This window comes from Macrobrachium nipponense, chromosome 22, assembly GCF_015104395.2.
Source record: "Macrobrachium nipponense isolate FS-2020 chromosome 22, ASM1510439v2, whole genome shotgun sequence".
NCBI lineage: Eukaryota > Metazoa > Arthropoda > Malacostraca > Decapoda > Palaemonidae > Macrobrachium > Macrobrachium nipponense.
Genome location: NC_087213.1, coordinates 41,656,161 through 41,672,936, shown reverse-complemented (window position 1 = coordinate 41,672,936; position 16,776 = coordinate 41,656,161). Strand labels below are relative to the sequence as shown.

Here is a 16,776-nt window from a genome sequence, read left to right as displayed (position 1 = left end):
GTATTGTGCATGAAATTGCGCACATTTCCGTATATAAAACTTTATATAACGGCCTATTTTAAAATGGTGCAAACATTACCACAATCGCATGTATGATTTTTTTCGGAAGTTACCGCGCGGACGTAAGGAAAAAGTTTTTTCATAAATTCACCATAAATCGAAATATTGTGCTAGAGACTACCAATTAGTTGCAAAATTAAGGTAAATGATTGAATATTACTAGAATATAAGCGTTTTAGCTTATAATTGCGTTTTTCGACCATTTCAGTAGAGTCAAAGTTGACCGAAGGTTGAAATTTTGGCAATTATCGTTATTTATATGAAAATATCTCAAAACTGATAAAAGCTACAATCATGAGTATTTTATTGTTGTATTCTACGTAAAAATGCGCACATTTTCATATATAATACTTCTTGTAACGGCTAATTTACAATGGTACAAAAATTATGTCAAAGTGACGAAATAATTTCCGAGATGTGTCACAGATACTTTTTAGTGCGGCAAGAAAGAAATTCGCGCTTGTGCGCCTGCGTAACGATTGTAAACAAAACAACACCTTGATCCGTGAACTCCCAGCATCCCCCAAGGCGCGTGATTCAAAAGTTTTAGGCTGGTAGGCCTATAAGTATTTTTCCGCGAATTTTGAAAAAAGCTTTTGTAAGTCAACGTAAAATACGTCCAGTCGGCACACGGGAGACAAAAAATGTCGACTTAAAATACGTCCAGTCAGCGTAAGAGGGTTAAAAGGACGTAGCTTGAGATATATATATATATATATATATATTATATATATATATATATATATATATATATGTATATATATATATATATATATATATATATATATATATATATATATATATATATATTATATATATTTACATACAGGCAGTCCCCGGGTTCGACGGGGGTTCCGTTCTTAAGACCGCGTCGTAACCCGAAAAATCGTTGTAAGCCGGAACGACGTTGTTGAAAACATGTCCACAGGGAAAATTTCACTAATTTGCAATTTTTCTTAGGGCCGTATCTCAAAAAATTATCACTAATTTACTTTTTTCATGTGCAACACTGTATTCAGAAATTACTGTATATTTTCATTAAAATACAAAAAAAGAGAGAGAGAGAGAGCATTACAACTTGTAGCACCAGCACGGTATAAAGGAGGTTGTTTATATTTGTTTAAATAACTGAAATTATCAATAAACATTTTGACATACTAGTACCATAAAAATTCTTTCATCTGGTAAAGAGAAGAGAGAGAGAAAGAAGAGAGAGGAGAGAGAGAAGAGAGATAGAGAGAGAGAGAGAGAGAGAGAGAGAGAGAGAGAGAGAGAGAGAGAGAGAGTGTTTTATCTCTCTCTGTTCTCTCAAAAAATACTTATAACGCTTCCAGCGAAAGAGAGGGAGGGAGTTACCACTATGACACATTATTTTCTTGTGTGGCAAAATAAAAAGAGAGAGAGAGAGAGAGAGAGTTAACCTTAATTAAAAGTGACACGGATAGATTAGTATTGTATTTCTTTAAAATACTATCACATATGAGTTTTGTAATTACAGTTATTATTATTATTATTATTATTATTATTATTATTATTATTATTATTTATTTGAAAGTATCAAAAACAAATAGTACAAGTACATAAAATATCTCGAGTCTCAGTAAATGAGAGAGAGAGAGAGAGAGAGAGAGAGAGAGAGAGAGAGAGAGAGAGAGAGAGAGAGAGAGAGAGAGAGGGGGGGGGGGGGGGGAATTTCATGAGCACTTCCCCCTCCTGGCTGTCACAGAACTTGATATATCTGACAGTTTTAGTACCTGGAGTTAGAAAAAGGTTACTGAGAGAAGACTGGAATTTCCTTCATTCTTCCATAATTTTATATATATATACCTAAGCTAAAATCTTACCAATTCACTGTGGTATTTTCTTTAATGAATTGATATTATTGCTGTATAAATTAATATTAATATTTGAAAATAGTAAATCATTTATTTATCATACAAAAAAACATACATCTTTGTAGTAGAGAGAGAGAGAGAGAATTATTATATTTATTATGTGATATCATTTCAACTTATTAAACTTACTAATACAGTATTAATCAAATTAATATTTGAAAATTAGTAAATCATTTTTGTATTATAAAAATGTATTTGTTAGTCATGAAAATAAACATCAAAATACACTAATTAGTGATTATTTTCGTCGGAAAATACAAAGAGAGAGAGAGAAACTATGGTTTTTATATCCAAATCTAAGTAGCGTCTAAATGGATTCTTTAAGTGAAATAATGTTTCAATGATATTTTGCTGTTTTGTATTAAAGGATATGTATACTGTTTGGGAATGTGTTCCTTATCCTTGACTATGGTTACCATACAGTTTAATAGCGTAAATTAATTTATGCGCCCTCCGCTCAGAAACTAGTTTCTGCATATGAGGTATCGTCGTAAGCCGGAACGACACTTGGAAATATGCCTTAAACTAATAAAAAGTTAGAGACCTTACTTGTGTGACATGCAAGTATTGCATGATGTGTAGTGTGGTTATTTCAATGCCAAAGGATGGTTCTTGAAGGTATATAATCTTTATTAAACACTTGTGACACTATAAAGCACAATCTTGAAGTATTACCAAGTCCTTAGTTGACTTTAATATACACTAATAGTACACTACTAATCCTTAGGTTAGATTATACACTATACACTATGAATATCTTGAAGGATGTAAGTATGTACTATATCCTTAGGTACACTATGGAAGGTCTTGAAGTACTATATAATCCTTTGGTAGTAAATCCTGGAGTACACTAAAATCCCAGTCTGGTAGCTCCGGAAGGTAAAAGTATAACACAATTAGTACAAAATACTACACAAAGTCCTGAATGCAATATGTAAATTATAGATATCAAGAGTAAAAGAGTTAATATATGTTAATTAATTCTTTACTTTTAGTTTATAATTCCTTACTTTGAGTTATATCAAGAGTAAAAGAGTTAATGTATGTGAATTAATTCCTTACTTTTAGTTTAAAGTTGTCGTGCTATGTAACCCTGGATGGACAAAGTCTTATGTGGCCCCATAGCCTACATCATTCAGGGGGTTCTGGAATGTACAAAAAATAATTATGTCATTAAGTACTCTATGCATAGTAAGTTACATACAGTAATATGCACCATACAGTGGTTTAATATCAACTGGTATGCATGTTGTAAATGATTGGTCTACACCCTCTGTTCAGCAGGGAGTGGAGATTTTACCAACCTTGCAAAGTTACCAGTTACGTATGTACTATAATTCCATGAGGGACCTTGATCACTTATCCCATGTGAGAGATCTTGGTCACTTTTTTTTTAGTATAAAACTTACTTAATGTATGTTAATTACTATGTATACTTAATGTATGTTAATTACTATGTATAATTCCTTACATTTAGTACTGTAGTAGTTTACAGTTGTCGTGCTATGTATGTAACCCTGGACAAAGTTTTATGTGGCCCCATAGCCTGCATCATGGAGGGGGTCCTGGTTTTCTGGAATGTACCAAAAAAGTATCAAAGTTAAGTCGTGTATGTATGTTTAGTAAGTTACATACAGTAACCATACGTACAGTGGTTTATAACATGTATGTAATCAAACTTGGTTGGAAATTCCTGTAAAAAAAAGTTATGTACGTATGTAATACTGTTTGTAAAAACCTTACTGTTCATACTTTGTTACACTACATGTTACATTTGATACGTATACTTTCCTGAAGGGTTTTTTCCATCCAAAAATGGTGCTTCTACTTGTAGTTATCCCTTGATGACACTTGTAATGTGTAGTAACAACCTGGAGTTGTGTGAAAAATGTTGGTTCTGGAAGGAAAAAGTAACAAAATTAGTGTACAAAATATACACTACAGAAAGTCGTGAATGCAATATGTTAATTACTGTAGATATATCAAGAGTACTAAAAGAGTTAATGTATGTTAATTAATTCCTTACTTTTAGTTTAAAGTTGTCGTGCTATGTAACCCTGGATGGACAAAGTCTTATGTGGCCCCGTAGCCTACATCATTCAGGGGGTTCTGGAATGTACAAAAAATAATTTTGTCAGTAAGTCCTATATGCAGAGTAAGTTACATACAGTAATATGCACCATACAGTGGTTTAATATCATATATAACATGTACTATAAAACTTAATTTAGAAATTCCTTACATAACTTACCAACTTTTAGTGAGTCTCAAAGCTGTTACCTAGGTTGTGGGAGATGGAGGTGGAGGTGTAGAGCATTCATGATAAGGATGCATTCCAAACCTAACTTCAGTGTGCTTTATCACAGATAACAGGCTAGGATGATGGGCAGTCTGGAATGAAGAATTAATATTAAAGGACAGTATGTAACCACTTAGGTGTACAAAGTTTATTGTATGTATGCACACATTAAAAACAACTGAGAATTCCTTACCTTCAGCAAAATGAAGACATGTAGGCTATGTAGAGGTCTGGTTTATGTAAGTCACAGGTGCATGCCAGTCTGGAATGATAATGTACATATGATTATAGTATGTATGTTACATACATAACATGGTTATTACATATGTAATAATAAAACATTAATAAAAAAAAATGTCCTTACCAAATTCTAGTGGTTGGCTTGCTTACTGGGATGGGCGTATGGTAGATGAGTGGGTGGCTGGGCTATGGAGTGGGATGGGCAGGTGCTTTGGAGTCTGGAATGATAAAAAATATATAAAATGATAGAGTTACTACTGTAACTACTGCACATGTTATTACTGTTTGACATATGTAGTGTGTAATATGTACAATATAAAAAATGAAGAATTCTTTTACCTGAAGGAGTTGGAGAGGTGATACTACTCGTATCAACTGATTTGGGCTCTGATTTAAAGTGGTTGTCTTCACCTCGTCCCAAGCACTTGCAATATTCTTCACTGCATCAGCAATGTTGTAGCCCTTCCAGAATTGCTTCAGTGTCAACTCCTTGTTAGCTTCTATGGCCCTCAAAGCAAAACGTATGGTCCTTCTAAGGTAGTAAGCCTTGAAATTAGCTATTACTCCCTGGTCCATTGGCTGTATCAGCGATGTGGTATTTGGTGGGAGGTACACCACCTTCACATTAGGGTGCATGTCGCTCAAATTTGAAGGGTGACCAGGGGCATTGTCCAGGACTAAGAGGGCCTTAAAAGGCAGACCCTTCGAAGTCAAATACCGTTCCACTGCTTGCACGAAATGGTCATTGAACCAATCTTCGAAGACCATCAAGGTAACCCAAGCCTTCTTATTTGATTTCCAAATCACAGGGAGTTGACTCTTGAAAATGCCCTTGAAAGCCCTGGGATTCTCGGCCAAATACACCAGCAAGGGCTTCAGTTTCAAATCGCCACTTGCATTGGCCCCAAACAGCAAAGTCAGTCGCTCCTTTCTAGCTTTATGGCCAGGTGCTGACTTCTCCTCCTTGGAAAGGTACGTTCGATTTGGCATTCTTTTCCAAAATAAACCGGTCTCATCCACATTAAAGACTTGGTCAGCCGCGTAACCACCATCCTTAATTATCTCGGCCAAACCACCTGGAAAACTACCTGCTGCTTCGCTATCAGCACTAGCAGCTTCACCTTGCAGCTTCACATTATGCAAATTTGCACGAGCCTTTAAACGGTTAAACCAACCTCTACTCGTGGAAAATTCACCACCAGCACTGCCTTCGCCAAACTTTTTCACTACTGCCTCATGCAGCGCTCTAGCCTTCTCCTGGATCACACTTAAGCTCACCGGAACACGTCGCTGGCTCTGGTCCTCCAGCCAGATCATCAGGAGCTTCTCCATTTCAACAATGCTCTGGCTACGTTGCTTCTCGTTTATCACCGTTGACTTCATCGGTGCAGCATCCTTAACGTGCTTCAGAATACGTTCCTTGTCTTTCACAATGGTTACCACCGTTGTCCTGCTCAAGCCTAAAGCACGACCTATTTCGGTGTTAGTTTCTCCCTTCTCCGAACACTTCACCACGTCCTATTTTACCTCCATCGTGATGACCTTCCTCTTCTTGGATGAACTATCATCGGAGGAAGTACTTTGGCATTTAGGAGCCATTGTAAATTCGCGAAAATGGCAAGGAAAATCAGCAACGTCTTAGCACACAACCGACTGAACTTCAGGCAGGCACGCGATTGAAGTGGCGTCCTTTGGTATTGTTACGCTTAGCGTCCTCGACCGTTCGAGGTCGTTGTTCGGTCAATTTACCATAGTTTAATAGCGTAAATTAATTTATGCGCCTCCGCTCAAAAACTAGTTCTGCGTATGAGGTATCGTTAAAAAGCATAACAAAACGTCATAACCTTGGAATTTGCGTTGTAATCTAACCAGAAACTTAGTTTTTTTAATTATGTACTGGAAACAAGCAATGATTTTTTCATTATTTGTTCTTTTGGACTGTTTTAAACTGCGCATCCCAAGCTAGTGTATTCATTCGCTCGGAAACTAGTTCCGCATATGCGGTGGTTTCCTGCGTCACTAAAAAAAATTTAAAAAATAACGACAAAACCAAAAAAAAAAAAAAAAAAAAAAATCGAAAATCATCATAACCTCAAAATTTTTGTTGTAATGTAACCAAAAACATATTTTTATTATATACTGTGCTAAACTATAAAGGATTTTTATCATAGCATGCGTTTTTTAAAAGCGTCGTTTACTCGGAGCGTCGGAAGCGTCAGCGTCGTAACCTCGGAACAAGCGTCGTAACCCAGGACGGATTTTTCCATTGAATATTTAAGAAAAAGCGTCGTAACCTCGGAACGTCGTAAGCCGGAACAGTCGTAAGCCGGGGACCGCCTGTATATTAATCATATATTCTATATATATATATTATCTCTATAATATATATATTATATATCTAATATATCTATTATATATAATGTGTATATATCTTTATATAATCGGACATCACTAAAATCTTAAAACACCTACCTATACAAAGGAAAGAGCAAGACTAACAAAAATAAAAACAGTGAGGCAAACCAGTTGCCCAAACTATGCTATGAACAATTTTATAGAGGACATTTGGGTGTTTAACGACGGTACAGTCATTTGATAATTATAGATTCTAAGATTGTCAGGTCGTTGTTGTTCCACATTTGGCTCAAGATGGAAAAATCCTTGCTGTCAATATAGGTTTTACATGTTTTTTAATGATTACGTATGTTAGATTGGTTTGGATTAGATAGCCTACTACCTGTTCTATGGCTTATGCCCCTGTGGGAATCTATTTGAACCTTCAACAGCCTCTTTGTGCATCCCACGTATGTCCCGTGATCACATCTCTGGCAAGTGTATTTATATACGACGCTGGACGAAAACAGAGGACCGAGTCAGTCTTTGACTCTAAAAAGAGATCCAATAGTTAAGGGATTTTTGGGGATAATTTGCAGGTCCACACCCAGAAACCTCTTTTGAATAATGGATGTGCATGCTCTCCTGAAGGTATCATCATGCACGAAAGGGAAACGTGCACAGTAGATACAGGTGTTCAATGCACCATTGAATGCACCATTTTTTCCCTTAACATTTTGTCTAGAGATCTGAAACAATGTGTGAAGGAAAACAGTTATTACTAAAATATCTCGCCAGAAAGGATATTTCGTCATGAAAGCTCATCCAGTTTGATGAGTGATTATAAGCTCTATGGAGGAGGGTTAAAATAGAGTTCCGTTTAAAATTAAAGAAACATGAACTGTAAAAATTCATTCCCAAACCAGTAAATTTTTTACTATACACACCTGTGTAAAAGCCTGAGTCACCTCTGGAAACACTAAGATCAAGGAAGGGAAGCCTATTATTTACCTCTTTATAAATAGAAAACCTTATGTTTGGATGCTGTCGGTTGACGAACTCCAGAAAGGACTCTGCATGGCATTCATAATGAAACAGGGCGAACGTTTCGTCAACGTATCTCCGATAAAATAGGGGACGGAACCTAGTGGGACATTCTTCCATTATGTGCTCCTCCAGGGAGCACATAAAACATGTTAGCAAAAATTGGACCCAATGGTGATCCTATGGCCATCCCTTTAGTCTGCTTGTATAAAATGCCATTGAAGACAAAGTTCGTGTCCAGCATGGACAGTTCTATAAGTTGTTTAAAAAACACTCTACTAAAATTATTAAAGATTGCATCTTGATCAGGGAAAAGTTTAATATTATATCAATAACTCCTCCCACTGGGACGTTTGTAAACAAGGATTCGACATCTAAGCTTACCATGTATAAATCTGAGTCCTGCCTGAGAATGTCCTCAATTCGGTTGTTTATGTCATATGTTTACAATAATCGCTTCATCCAGAATTCTAAAAACCGGAATTTTTTTACTGGAGGAGTATAATTATGCTACAGTTGATGAGAGAGAGAGAGAGAGAGAGAGAGAGAGAGAGAGAGAGAGAGAGAGAGAGAGAGAGAGAGAGAGAGAGAGAGAGAGAGAGAGGAGACTACAATTAGGTTGTCACTTGCAAAAGTCGAATAATAGTTGTATTGAGAATAATGATAATTTTAATAAAACTTGTTTTACTGTACTTTTAAGTTGTATTGAGAATAATGATAATTTTAATAAAACTTGTTTTACTGTACTTTTATTGCATGTATTATCATATTACATTATATTAACAGAACGATGATGCTTCATTTGCATTCTAGTTTTGTTTACAGTCTTAAAATAGTCAGCTGATCGCATTTTACCGATATCATCGCTATCTTTAGTTGCCGAATGGAACGTAGTTCAGAGATTCATTCCTTTATTTGCAGTAGAAATGCATTCGTGTTCCTGATCCACGATAATTTAGACGTTAGCAGTGTGAATATTTTGTTTTCTGAGCTTCAGCTACAACTGCAGCTGTAATTTAGCAGTTCTATATTTCCTTGCCAATATTTTCTCCATACCAAATAAAGGTAATACATATAATGCAAAAATATTTAAGTCCTGTTTTATTTAACGTCTTTTGTAACATAACTACGGTAATTTTTTACTATCGTACAATAGCTGAAATGCAAGTAAAACTTTGTTATTATCATAATAATAATAAGGACAGACTGCATTGCTGCCTATAGCCCACAGGTCAGTTCTGCCCCAAAGTGAATCCAAACAAGTCTACATTGTTTAACCATTGTAAACTGGCAACTAGGTTATGAGATTGAAGTGCATGTTGGTTAAGGATATTTTCACTATTGTTGCCTGGTTGAAATTGACCATTTTCATTATTGTTTACCATTATTGTCTGTCATAGCTAATTAATTTTGTTTGTTGTAAAGTTTGTATGTGACTGCTATTCCACTGCATCAGCATTTTACATATGGTACTAGTGTATACTTATTTGTACTATTTACCAGAAGTTATGTATCAACCATGAATACCAAAAAACAACCCATCATTGTACATTCAGAACTTGAAGATTCACATGAAGCAGTTTATTTTAAGAGCTTTAAAATCTTATAATAGGATAGGTTTTGCTGCAGTATAATGTAATAAGTCTATCAGTCCTAGTTGCCCTGCCGTATTTGGGTTTTCACAGCTTAGTTGTAATTTGCTAATGTCATCACAAAAAAATCATGAATTGGAAATGGATGCTCTTTGAGCCTTTCATAGAAATTTTCCAAAAATGATTTCAGTCTCAATATGTTACCACAATCCTCATACAACAATATTCATTTGAAGATTTTCGTTAACTTAAATGTAATAAGTAAAACATTTATTTTGATAATCCATATTCTTCAGTCAAAGTAAGTGAAAGTGTTGGACAGGAGTGCAATAACCTTATCCAATAGTCAGTGGTTAATGAACAGAGCACATTTAGAAAGACCTGCTTCTTTCATGATCTATCATAGTCGTGCTGCTGTAAACTTGTTATTGCTAAGAAGGCTGTGGATGAATAATTGATTCTCAAGAACAAAATGTTTCTATGGACTGTAATTTCTTAAATAATCAGTAATTGTTTGGAGACCGCTTGGAATGTAGAAGTTTATAGATATCTTAAGAGTAATGGTTATAACTTTATACCTTGTACTGAGCTTACATATATGAATGTACCAATTTTATTTTCTTTAATTACAGGTATGTCAAGAAAATAATTGAGGATGCCAATGCCTCAGAAGACACTGTGAAATTACTGAAATTTTGCTGCTGGGAAAATCCACTGTTCTCATCAACTGTGCTCTCAGAGCTTTTGTGGCAAATTGCATACTCTTACACTTATGAGTTGAGACCATATTTAGATCTCCTTTTACATATGCTGCTGCTAGAAGATTCTTGGCAAAATCATAGGATTCATAATGCTCTTAAGGGTAAGGGTTTAAATATTGGTGAGTAGCCAAGTATGGACAATTTTATGATGGATGTAATTTTTTTTAAACAGGACATACTAAAATTTTATCTGTATCTTGTGTGTTTTCTGTGTTCATTTAATACCAAAAAATTATCTTTTAAAAATTGAGGCGCATAATGGGGATGAACTCATTTTAACTGTCAGGTATGTTTCAGGCTATTTATGGAAAAGGAAGTCAGAAAGCTATAACTTTGAGAACTATTCTTCAAAAACTGGTCATGTTTTTTCAAAGTTCTAATATCTTCAGTTTGAAGTGTGCAGTACTTAGCAGGTTCTATTAAACCTCCTTTGGGCTCTTCTAACGTGGTTCGAATTTCAGTGTCTCGAAAGAGCCAGCCCTATCAAGGCCTGGAATGTGAATCAGTGGTCATATTTTATGTTAGTCCTGTTCAAAATGAGAACACTTTCATATGGAACAGACCAAGAAACCATGAATTTCTTAAGTAAACTTTCTAAAGACTTTCTGTAGGTAAATTTTCTTGTGATGATAAAGTAACAAGCAGAGCTTCAAATAATGTACAGATATACTAATGATGAACAACTTTATTTATAAAACTTTTAGGGAGACGTCCTTAATTTTGCAACATAATGAATAATGACCACCAGCATTGGGCATTGTAACTGAGCTGCATACTTGAAATGAATAGTACAAAAGGGTTTCAGAGGTCCAGTTGTGTTGCAGGGTGAGAAGTTATGTATATCTTAGGAAAAAGGCGTACTACTTAGAGCAGTTTTCAAGATTATGGAAATGTTTGTACTCCACAGTATTCAAACTGTAGTTCTGCCACAGAAAGAAGAATTAACCCCATGCAGCAATTCAGCTTATTTTTTTTTCCATTTTGATTAAATTATATACTAAATAGGAAAAGGAAAAGGGTGGTTGGTGAATTTGATCTAGTTTTCAATTAATTAATTAAATTGGGGTTGCTTTTACTGATAGTCAAGTAGAATGTTGGCAAATAAATTTCCAACATTCATGGCCTCAGTAAGAGAGTAATAAAATTTTCTGCTCTTATCAAAAGTTTATCATATGACCATTTCCATGAGTTTTGAGATCAGATTACAGATGAACAATGTAACAGACAATGTCAGCCTTTTAATATGTATCTGAATGTGGCAAACCTTTCTAAATGAGCTAAAGGAAATTCATAAAGCCAGTTGTTCCTTACCTATGTTTCTTCCGATTTTATTTTTGAGTACTTTAAACCTGGGGGCCTCCAAAATTTTTAAAGCTGCTATTAAGTATGGAATAGTCTTTGCATTTGTACATAAATGTAATGAGCATTTTTATAGTAAATGCCTATATTATAGCATTTTTTCTATTATAGGTATTCCTGACGATCGTGAAGGTCTTTTTGATACTATACAAAGAAGCAAAAATCATTATCAAAAGAGAGCATATCAGTGTATAAAGTGTATGGTAGCATTGTTTTCCACGTGTTCTGCAGCACAGCAAATGCTTCATTCTAATGGTGACCTGAAGGTAAGTGAAATAGTTATACTAATGAGTAGATTTTTATAAATATTGCAATTTTTTAATTTCATATCAGATAGGCAGGCTGCTGCTGCAAACAGTGTCATTGTCAGAAATTAGGCTTAATGAAAACTCAGTTTTGTTTGGAGTTCTATCATGTCTACAGGTGAAATCTGGAATAGTTTGTCTAGTGCTACTGTGATGTCAACACTGATGGAATGCCATATATATACAGAGTGAACACACACACAGGCAATCAAGTAAAGCTATTATGTTATGAGGCAAAATGAAAAATTATTATTCCAATAAAACAGAAAATAATCAACTACCCTTTATTACTGTTTTGAAAATGAATGTGCTTTTGACAGTTATCATTAGAAATACCATGCCCTAAAAAGGCAAAAACATTGTGTTGTACACAGTTTCTACAATGGGGCAAAATTAGTAAATCATGAAATATGCTGTAATATACTTGTGTATCATTGGTCATTCAATCTTTCATATGGCTGATAACTGGTTAATGGCACCTCTGTTAGGTATGTTATGGTGCCAATAACCAAAACTCCACCCATTATGGCCCTTTAAATCATCAATTTTATGGCACTCTCAAACAAGACCGTTGATAACCAGGTACTGCCTGTATTAGGTTATGTTTTAAATGCCCAGTATGTTATTTTGTCTTTGTTTACCGAATTTACATTTAGGGGCAGTCCCCAGTTATCGGCAGATGTTCCTTCCATTCCTGGTGGGATGCTGATAAGTGGAAACTGCCATTAACTGAAACTTGGAGATTTATGGTGCCAAGTTTCAGTGAATGGCTGGCCCCTCTGGTGGGTATGTTACTTGGCCATAAATCACCGATTTTACGGTGCTAGACAAGCCCAGAAAAACTGGATCGTCATTAGCCTAGTCCGCCAGAAACCGGGGACTGCCTTTAGATGGTTCAAACTAAATGATCCTATTAATTGTTTACTATCTCGTCCTCCGCCTGACACAGGAAATACAGCTATCATAATAGAGAAGTAAGATTCAATTAAAAAATACTGCATAACTACACCAAAAGAAAAATAGAAAAACGCACCCATCATCTTTTATCTGTCGCATAAATGATTTCAGTAGTTTGGTAGCCTCCTGGTGTTTTTCCACAGCCAGTCTACCATGGTTTTATCACCATTAATGTATATTCATATACAGGACGTCCCTGGTAAACGTCAGCATCAGCTGACAGCATTTCAGCTTTATTGGCCTTGGCTAATGATGTTAACCAGATTTTTGCCACCACTAGACAGTTTATTGCTGCCAATAAACCGCTTAAAAGTCTCTTAACTCTTAACAGTATCGCTAAGTGGATCCGTAGGTATTTTCAGCATCCTAAATGCCATTTATTCGGATAACATTGATTTTCGGTTACCGGTTACTGGCCAATAACTGAACCCCTGTTGTTAACCAGAGACAGCCTTTAGCAACTTTCTCATCAGTTAACATACATGAGATACAAAATGTGTGAAATATTTTCCAAGGATATGTGTTATACGCACAGTATCCATTTGCATAAGTCACCTAGGCTATTGTAGCTGTATTTAAGATAAAAGTTATGGTAGTGAAACAGATATTTTATTTACTCGATCCATTTATACTGTACGCAATAGGCATTTACTTAATGCTTATGTTTTCAGAATCAGGTAATTGAGCCTACCATTAAGTAAATTAGGAGAATTTTTTTAGATACTACAAGAAAGGAAAGTATTACTGCAATTCATATTTTTATTTTTGTACATACATGCAGTCCCTGGTTATCAGTGGACTCGGTTATTGACGATCAGTTTTTTGACACTTGTTTATAGGGCTCATAGTAGAGTTATGGCAGCATAATATACCAAACATAGAAGAAGCCATTAACCAAAACTTGGCACCATAAGCACCATAAATTCCCCGAGTTTCGGTTAATGGCGGTTTTTGCTTATCAGTACTGCGCTGAGAACAGAACCACCACTGATAACTAGGGTCTGCCTGCATTGACAATATTAGGTGAGGAAGGTGGGAATTCGCCCTGGCACACCCATAGGTTTTGTTTACACTCTCCATTATCTGGATTTCAACATCATCTGATGGGCCCTTAGCTCTGTTGATGCGGAAATTTGTAGGATTACTTATATAGCGTGTGGTTGTCTTAAGAGTCAGAGTAAATTTAACTAAATTGGTTGTCGTACTTATCCAAATTGTAATGAAACTCAGCACTGGCCTTCAGCTCTCAGTGTCTGTAGCTGTACGTTATAGTAAAAAAAATATTTGTATGTATATGATTAATAGGGAAAGACTTTTATTAACCAGATAATTTATTTCTTTCTAGCGCAAGTGGACTTGGGCTGTTGATTGGCTCAATGATGAATTGGATCGCCGACCATACGCAGCAGCAAATCAACAGTATGGTTTTAATAACTGGTCTCCTCCTGCACAGAGTAATGAAACGAGCAATGGCTACTTCTTGGAGCGCTCTCCAAGTGCAAGATCTACCCTTGAAAGAGCCTATGAATTGTGCCCAGAAGATGTAAGTTCTTGAATTTACAAATTATTGTTGTGAAGATAAGAATACAGTTTATCAAGTAGTAATTTGTGACCGTTGGTATATCTGGAAGTACCATGATATCTTTAGTTTCATGTATGACACTTACCTGGCAGGTATATATATAGCTATATCCTCGGTCGCACTGGCAGAATTTTCAAAACTTGCGGCAACCGCTAGATCACTGGTAGTTCAGGTGATCGCCACCCCGTTCCCGTGGCGCTGGCGCTCGGAACCATTCCCATTTTCATCAGATTTTCTCTGCCAGCCGAACCGTATGTGAGAAGGATGTAAAGTGAGGCTACCGAAAGCTTTGGTAGACCCTCACACTGGGTGTAAGAAGTGTAGACAGTTTGTGTCTACTTGGGAGAATAGGTGCAAAGAGTATTTGACTGAGAAAGAGTGGAAAACTCTCACTAAAAATATTGAAAGATTCGAGAAAGATCATGTTAGAAGATCAGTGTATCGGAGTGAAAGATCGGGTTCATCATGCAAAGCCTTGAATTAATCCATTACTGTTTCTTCTCCAGCTCCTTCCCAAGTAAAACCTGTAGTACCTTCTCCCCAGGTTTCTCCTGCGCCCGCTGCTGTATCTGAGGAGACGGCGATCAGATACAGGAGGATTCACAATATGTGTAAGTGTTTGCTGCCCTTGCTTTGATAGGCGATCAGATGCAGCGTTTATCGCATAAAGTGGGTGTATTTAATGTTAGTGACAGCGTTGTGGAGGAGGCGGCTGACCGTCTCTCGTGCTCCTAGACCTAGACTGCTTCCAAGCTCCCAGACCCAAGGGAGAAGGTATGTCGACAGTCGAAGGGAGGCGAGAGGGGTTTTCACACGATCAGTCGTTCCTTCAGGCAGTCCTGTTGTTGCGTCCCAGGCTGCAGCAGTACGCTATAGAAAATGCATTACTGGGAAGTGTTTGTCCTCCTCCGATAACTCTACATCATGCAGGAAACGGCGCTATTTGGAGGAATCGCGTCCCCTCAACAGGACATACAGACCATCCTTGTCTCAGGATGAACTTTGCTATGCTCAAGAAGGATGGAATAGTCCCGAGCGTCGAGTGCTGATGAGGACACAATCCCCGTCAAGAAGAAGAGAACGTATCTTTCTTGAGAGGACGCAGGACGTTCTGTTGGCGGCTTTTCTCCAGTTAGAGAGACTCCTTCATCGTGGGTGCGCTCCCCTGTCTCCTCTCCGTCTCATAGACCTCATTACCGCTCTCCTCCTCATCTCAGCTCTGCTCGTCTTCGCTCTCCTCCTTCTCGTGCGATCCGTCGGGAAACACATTACGAACTTTTTGAGAGAGATGCAGGCTAAGTTAGCCGATCTTGTCAAGTCTTGGGAAACGACCAATCAGCCTTCCTCCAGACGTAAAGACGAGTTTCTCCCCGTCAACACCTCCAAGAGGACGCAGGACAAGATTTTGCCGCTTCCTTCTCGTCCTTCGTACTCTCGGGAAATAGGACGCAGTTTGCCATCGAAGACAGACGATCTCTCAACAGCGCAGGAAGCAAGAGAAAGCTAGAAAAACGTCCGGTTGACGCAACTCACGCGGTGGACACAAGACGCAGACGGCAGGATATTGACCCGTCCTCCTCCCCAAGACCGGGACTTTTCTCATCAGGACGCGATCCCACAGTCTCATTCCAAACAAGTCTTGGAGCCAGATTTGGCTGCTAGTTTACAGCAGGACTTCGGCATCCAGGATGTTTCTTCAGCGGAAGAGGACGTAGAAGGCTTTATTTCTGAAGATGAGAGAAATGCGGAAGTGCCATCGTCTGTTTATAAGAGACTGACGAATTCCCTCCTGTCTCGGTTCGAAGGGGAGTTTCAACCTTCAGCACCGTTGTCCCCCCTTTCGCAGTATACAAAAACCAAAACCCCCTAGAAGTCCTCTTTCTTGAAGATGACTCTCTCCATCATGGCCAAGAAAGCGCTTCACCGGATTAATGCTTGGTTGAAGGAAAAGAGGGAAGCAGGGGAGACTTCTTTCTCCTTCCCTCCAGCCAAGTTGGCTTCGAAGTCGGGAGTGTGGTATGCTACGGGGGAAAGTCTTGGCCTGGGAGTTCCTGCCTCCTCCCAGAAGTACTTCTCCAATATCGTTGACAGTTCTAGTAGACATGCCTTACACTCGGGCAAGATTTGGTGGACGTCTTCGGAGTTTGACCATCGGTTGAAGGGCATTTATCGGACTTTGGAAGTTTTCAACTTCTTCGACTGGTCTTTTGGGGTGTTGGCTCGTACCTTGGATGGTAAAGGATCTACTGACTTAGGAGTTCCGAGGAGTATTATGTCTTGTATGGACAAAGCCCTGAGAGATGGGGCGAACAAGCTGGCATTCCACTTTGCGGATTATCTAGCATTCT

General features: G+C 37.4%; 1 protein-coding gene across 4 annotated transcripts in view; it reads left to right on the top strand.

Moving 5' to 3' along the window:
- Window positions 1–16,776, top strand: part of LOC135198612 (probable ubiquitin carboxyl-terminal hydrolase FAF-X) — a 506,622-nt gene that overhangs the window by 435,407 nt on the left and 54,439 nt on the right. For all 4 annotated transcript variants that reach the window (XM_064226360.1, XM_064226357.1, XM_064226358.1 and 1 more), the window contains exons 47-49: window positions 10,097–10,326; window positions 11,696–11,850; window positions 14,192–14,389. In XM_064226360.1, coding sequence (XP_064082430.1) covers window positions 10,097–10,326; window positions 11,696–11,850; window positions 14,192–14,389 — 583 coding nt within the window. The remainder of the gene's footprint in view (window positions 1–10,096; window positions 10,327–11,695; window positions 11,851–14,191; window positions 14,390–16,776) is intronic.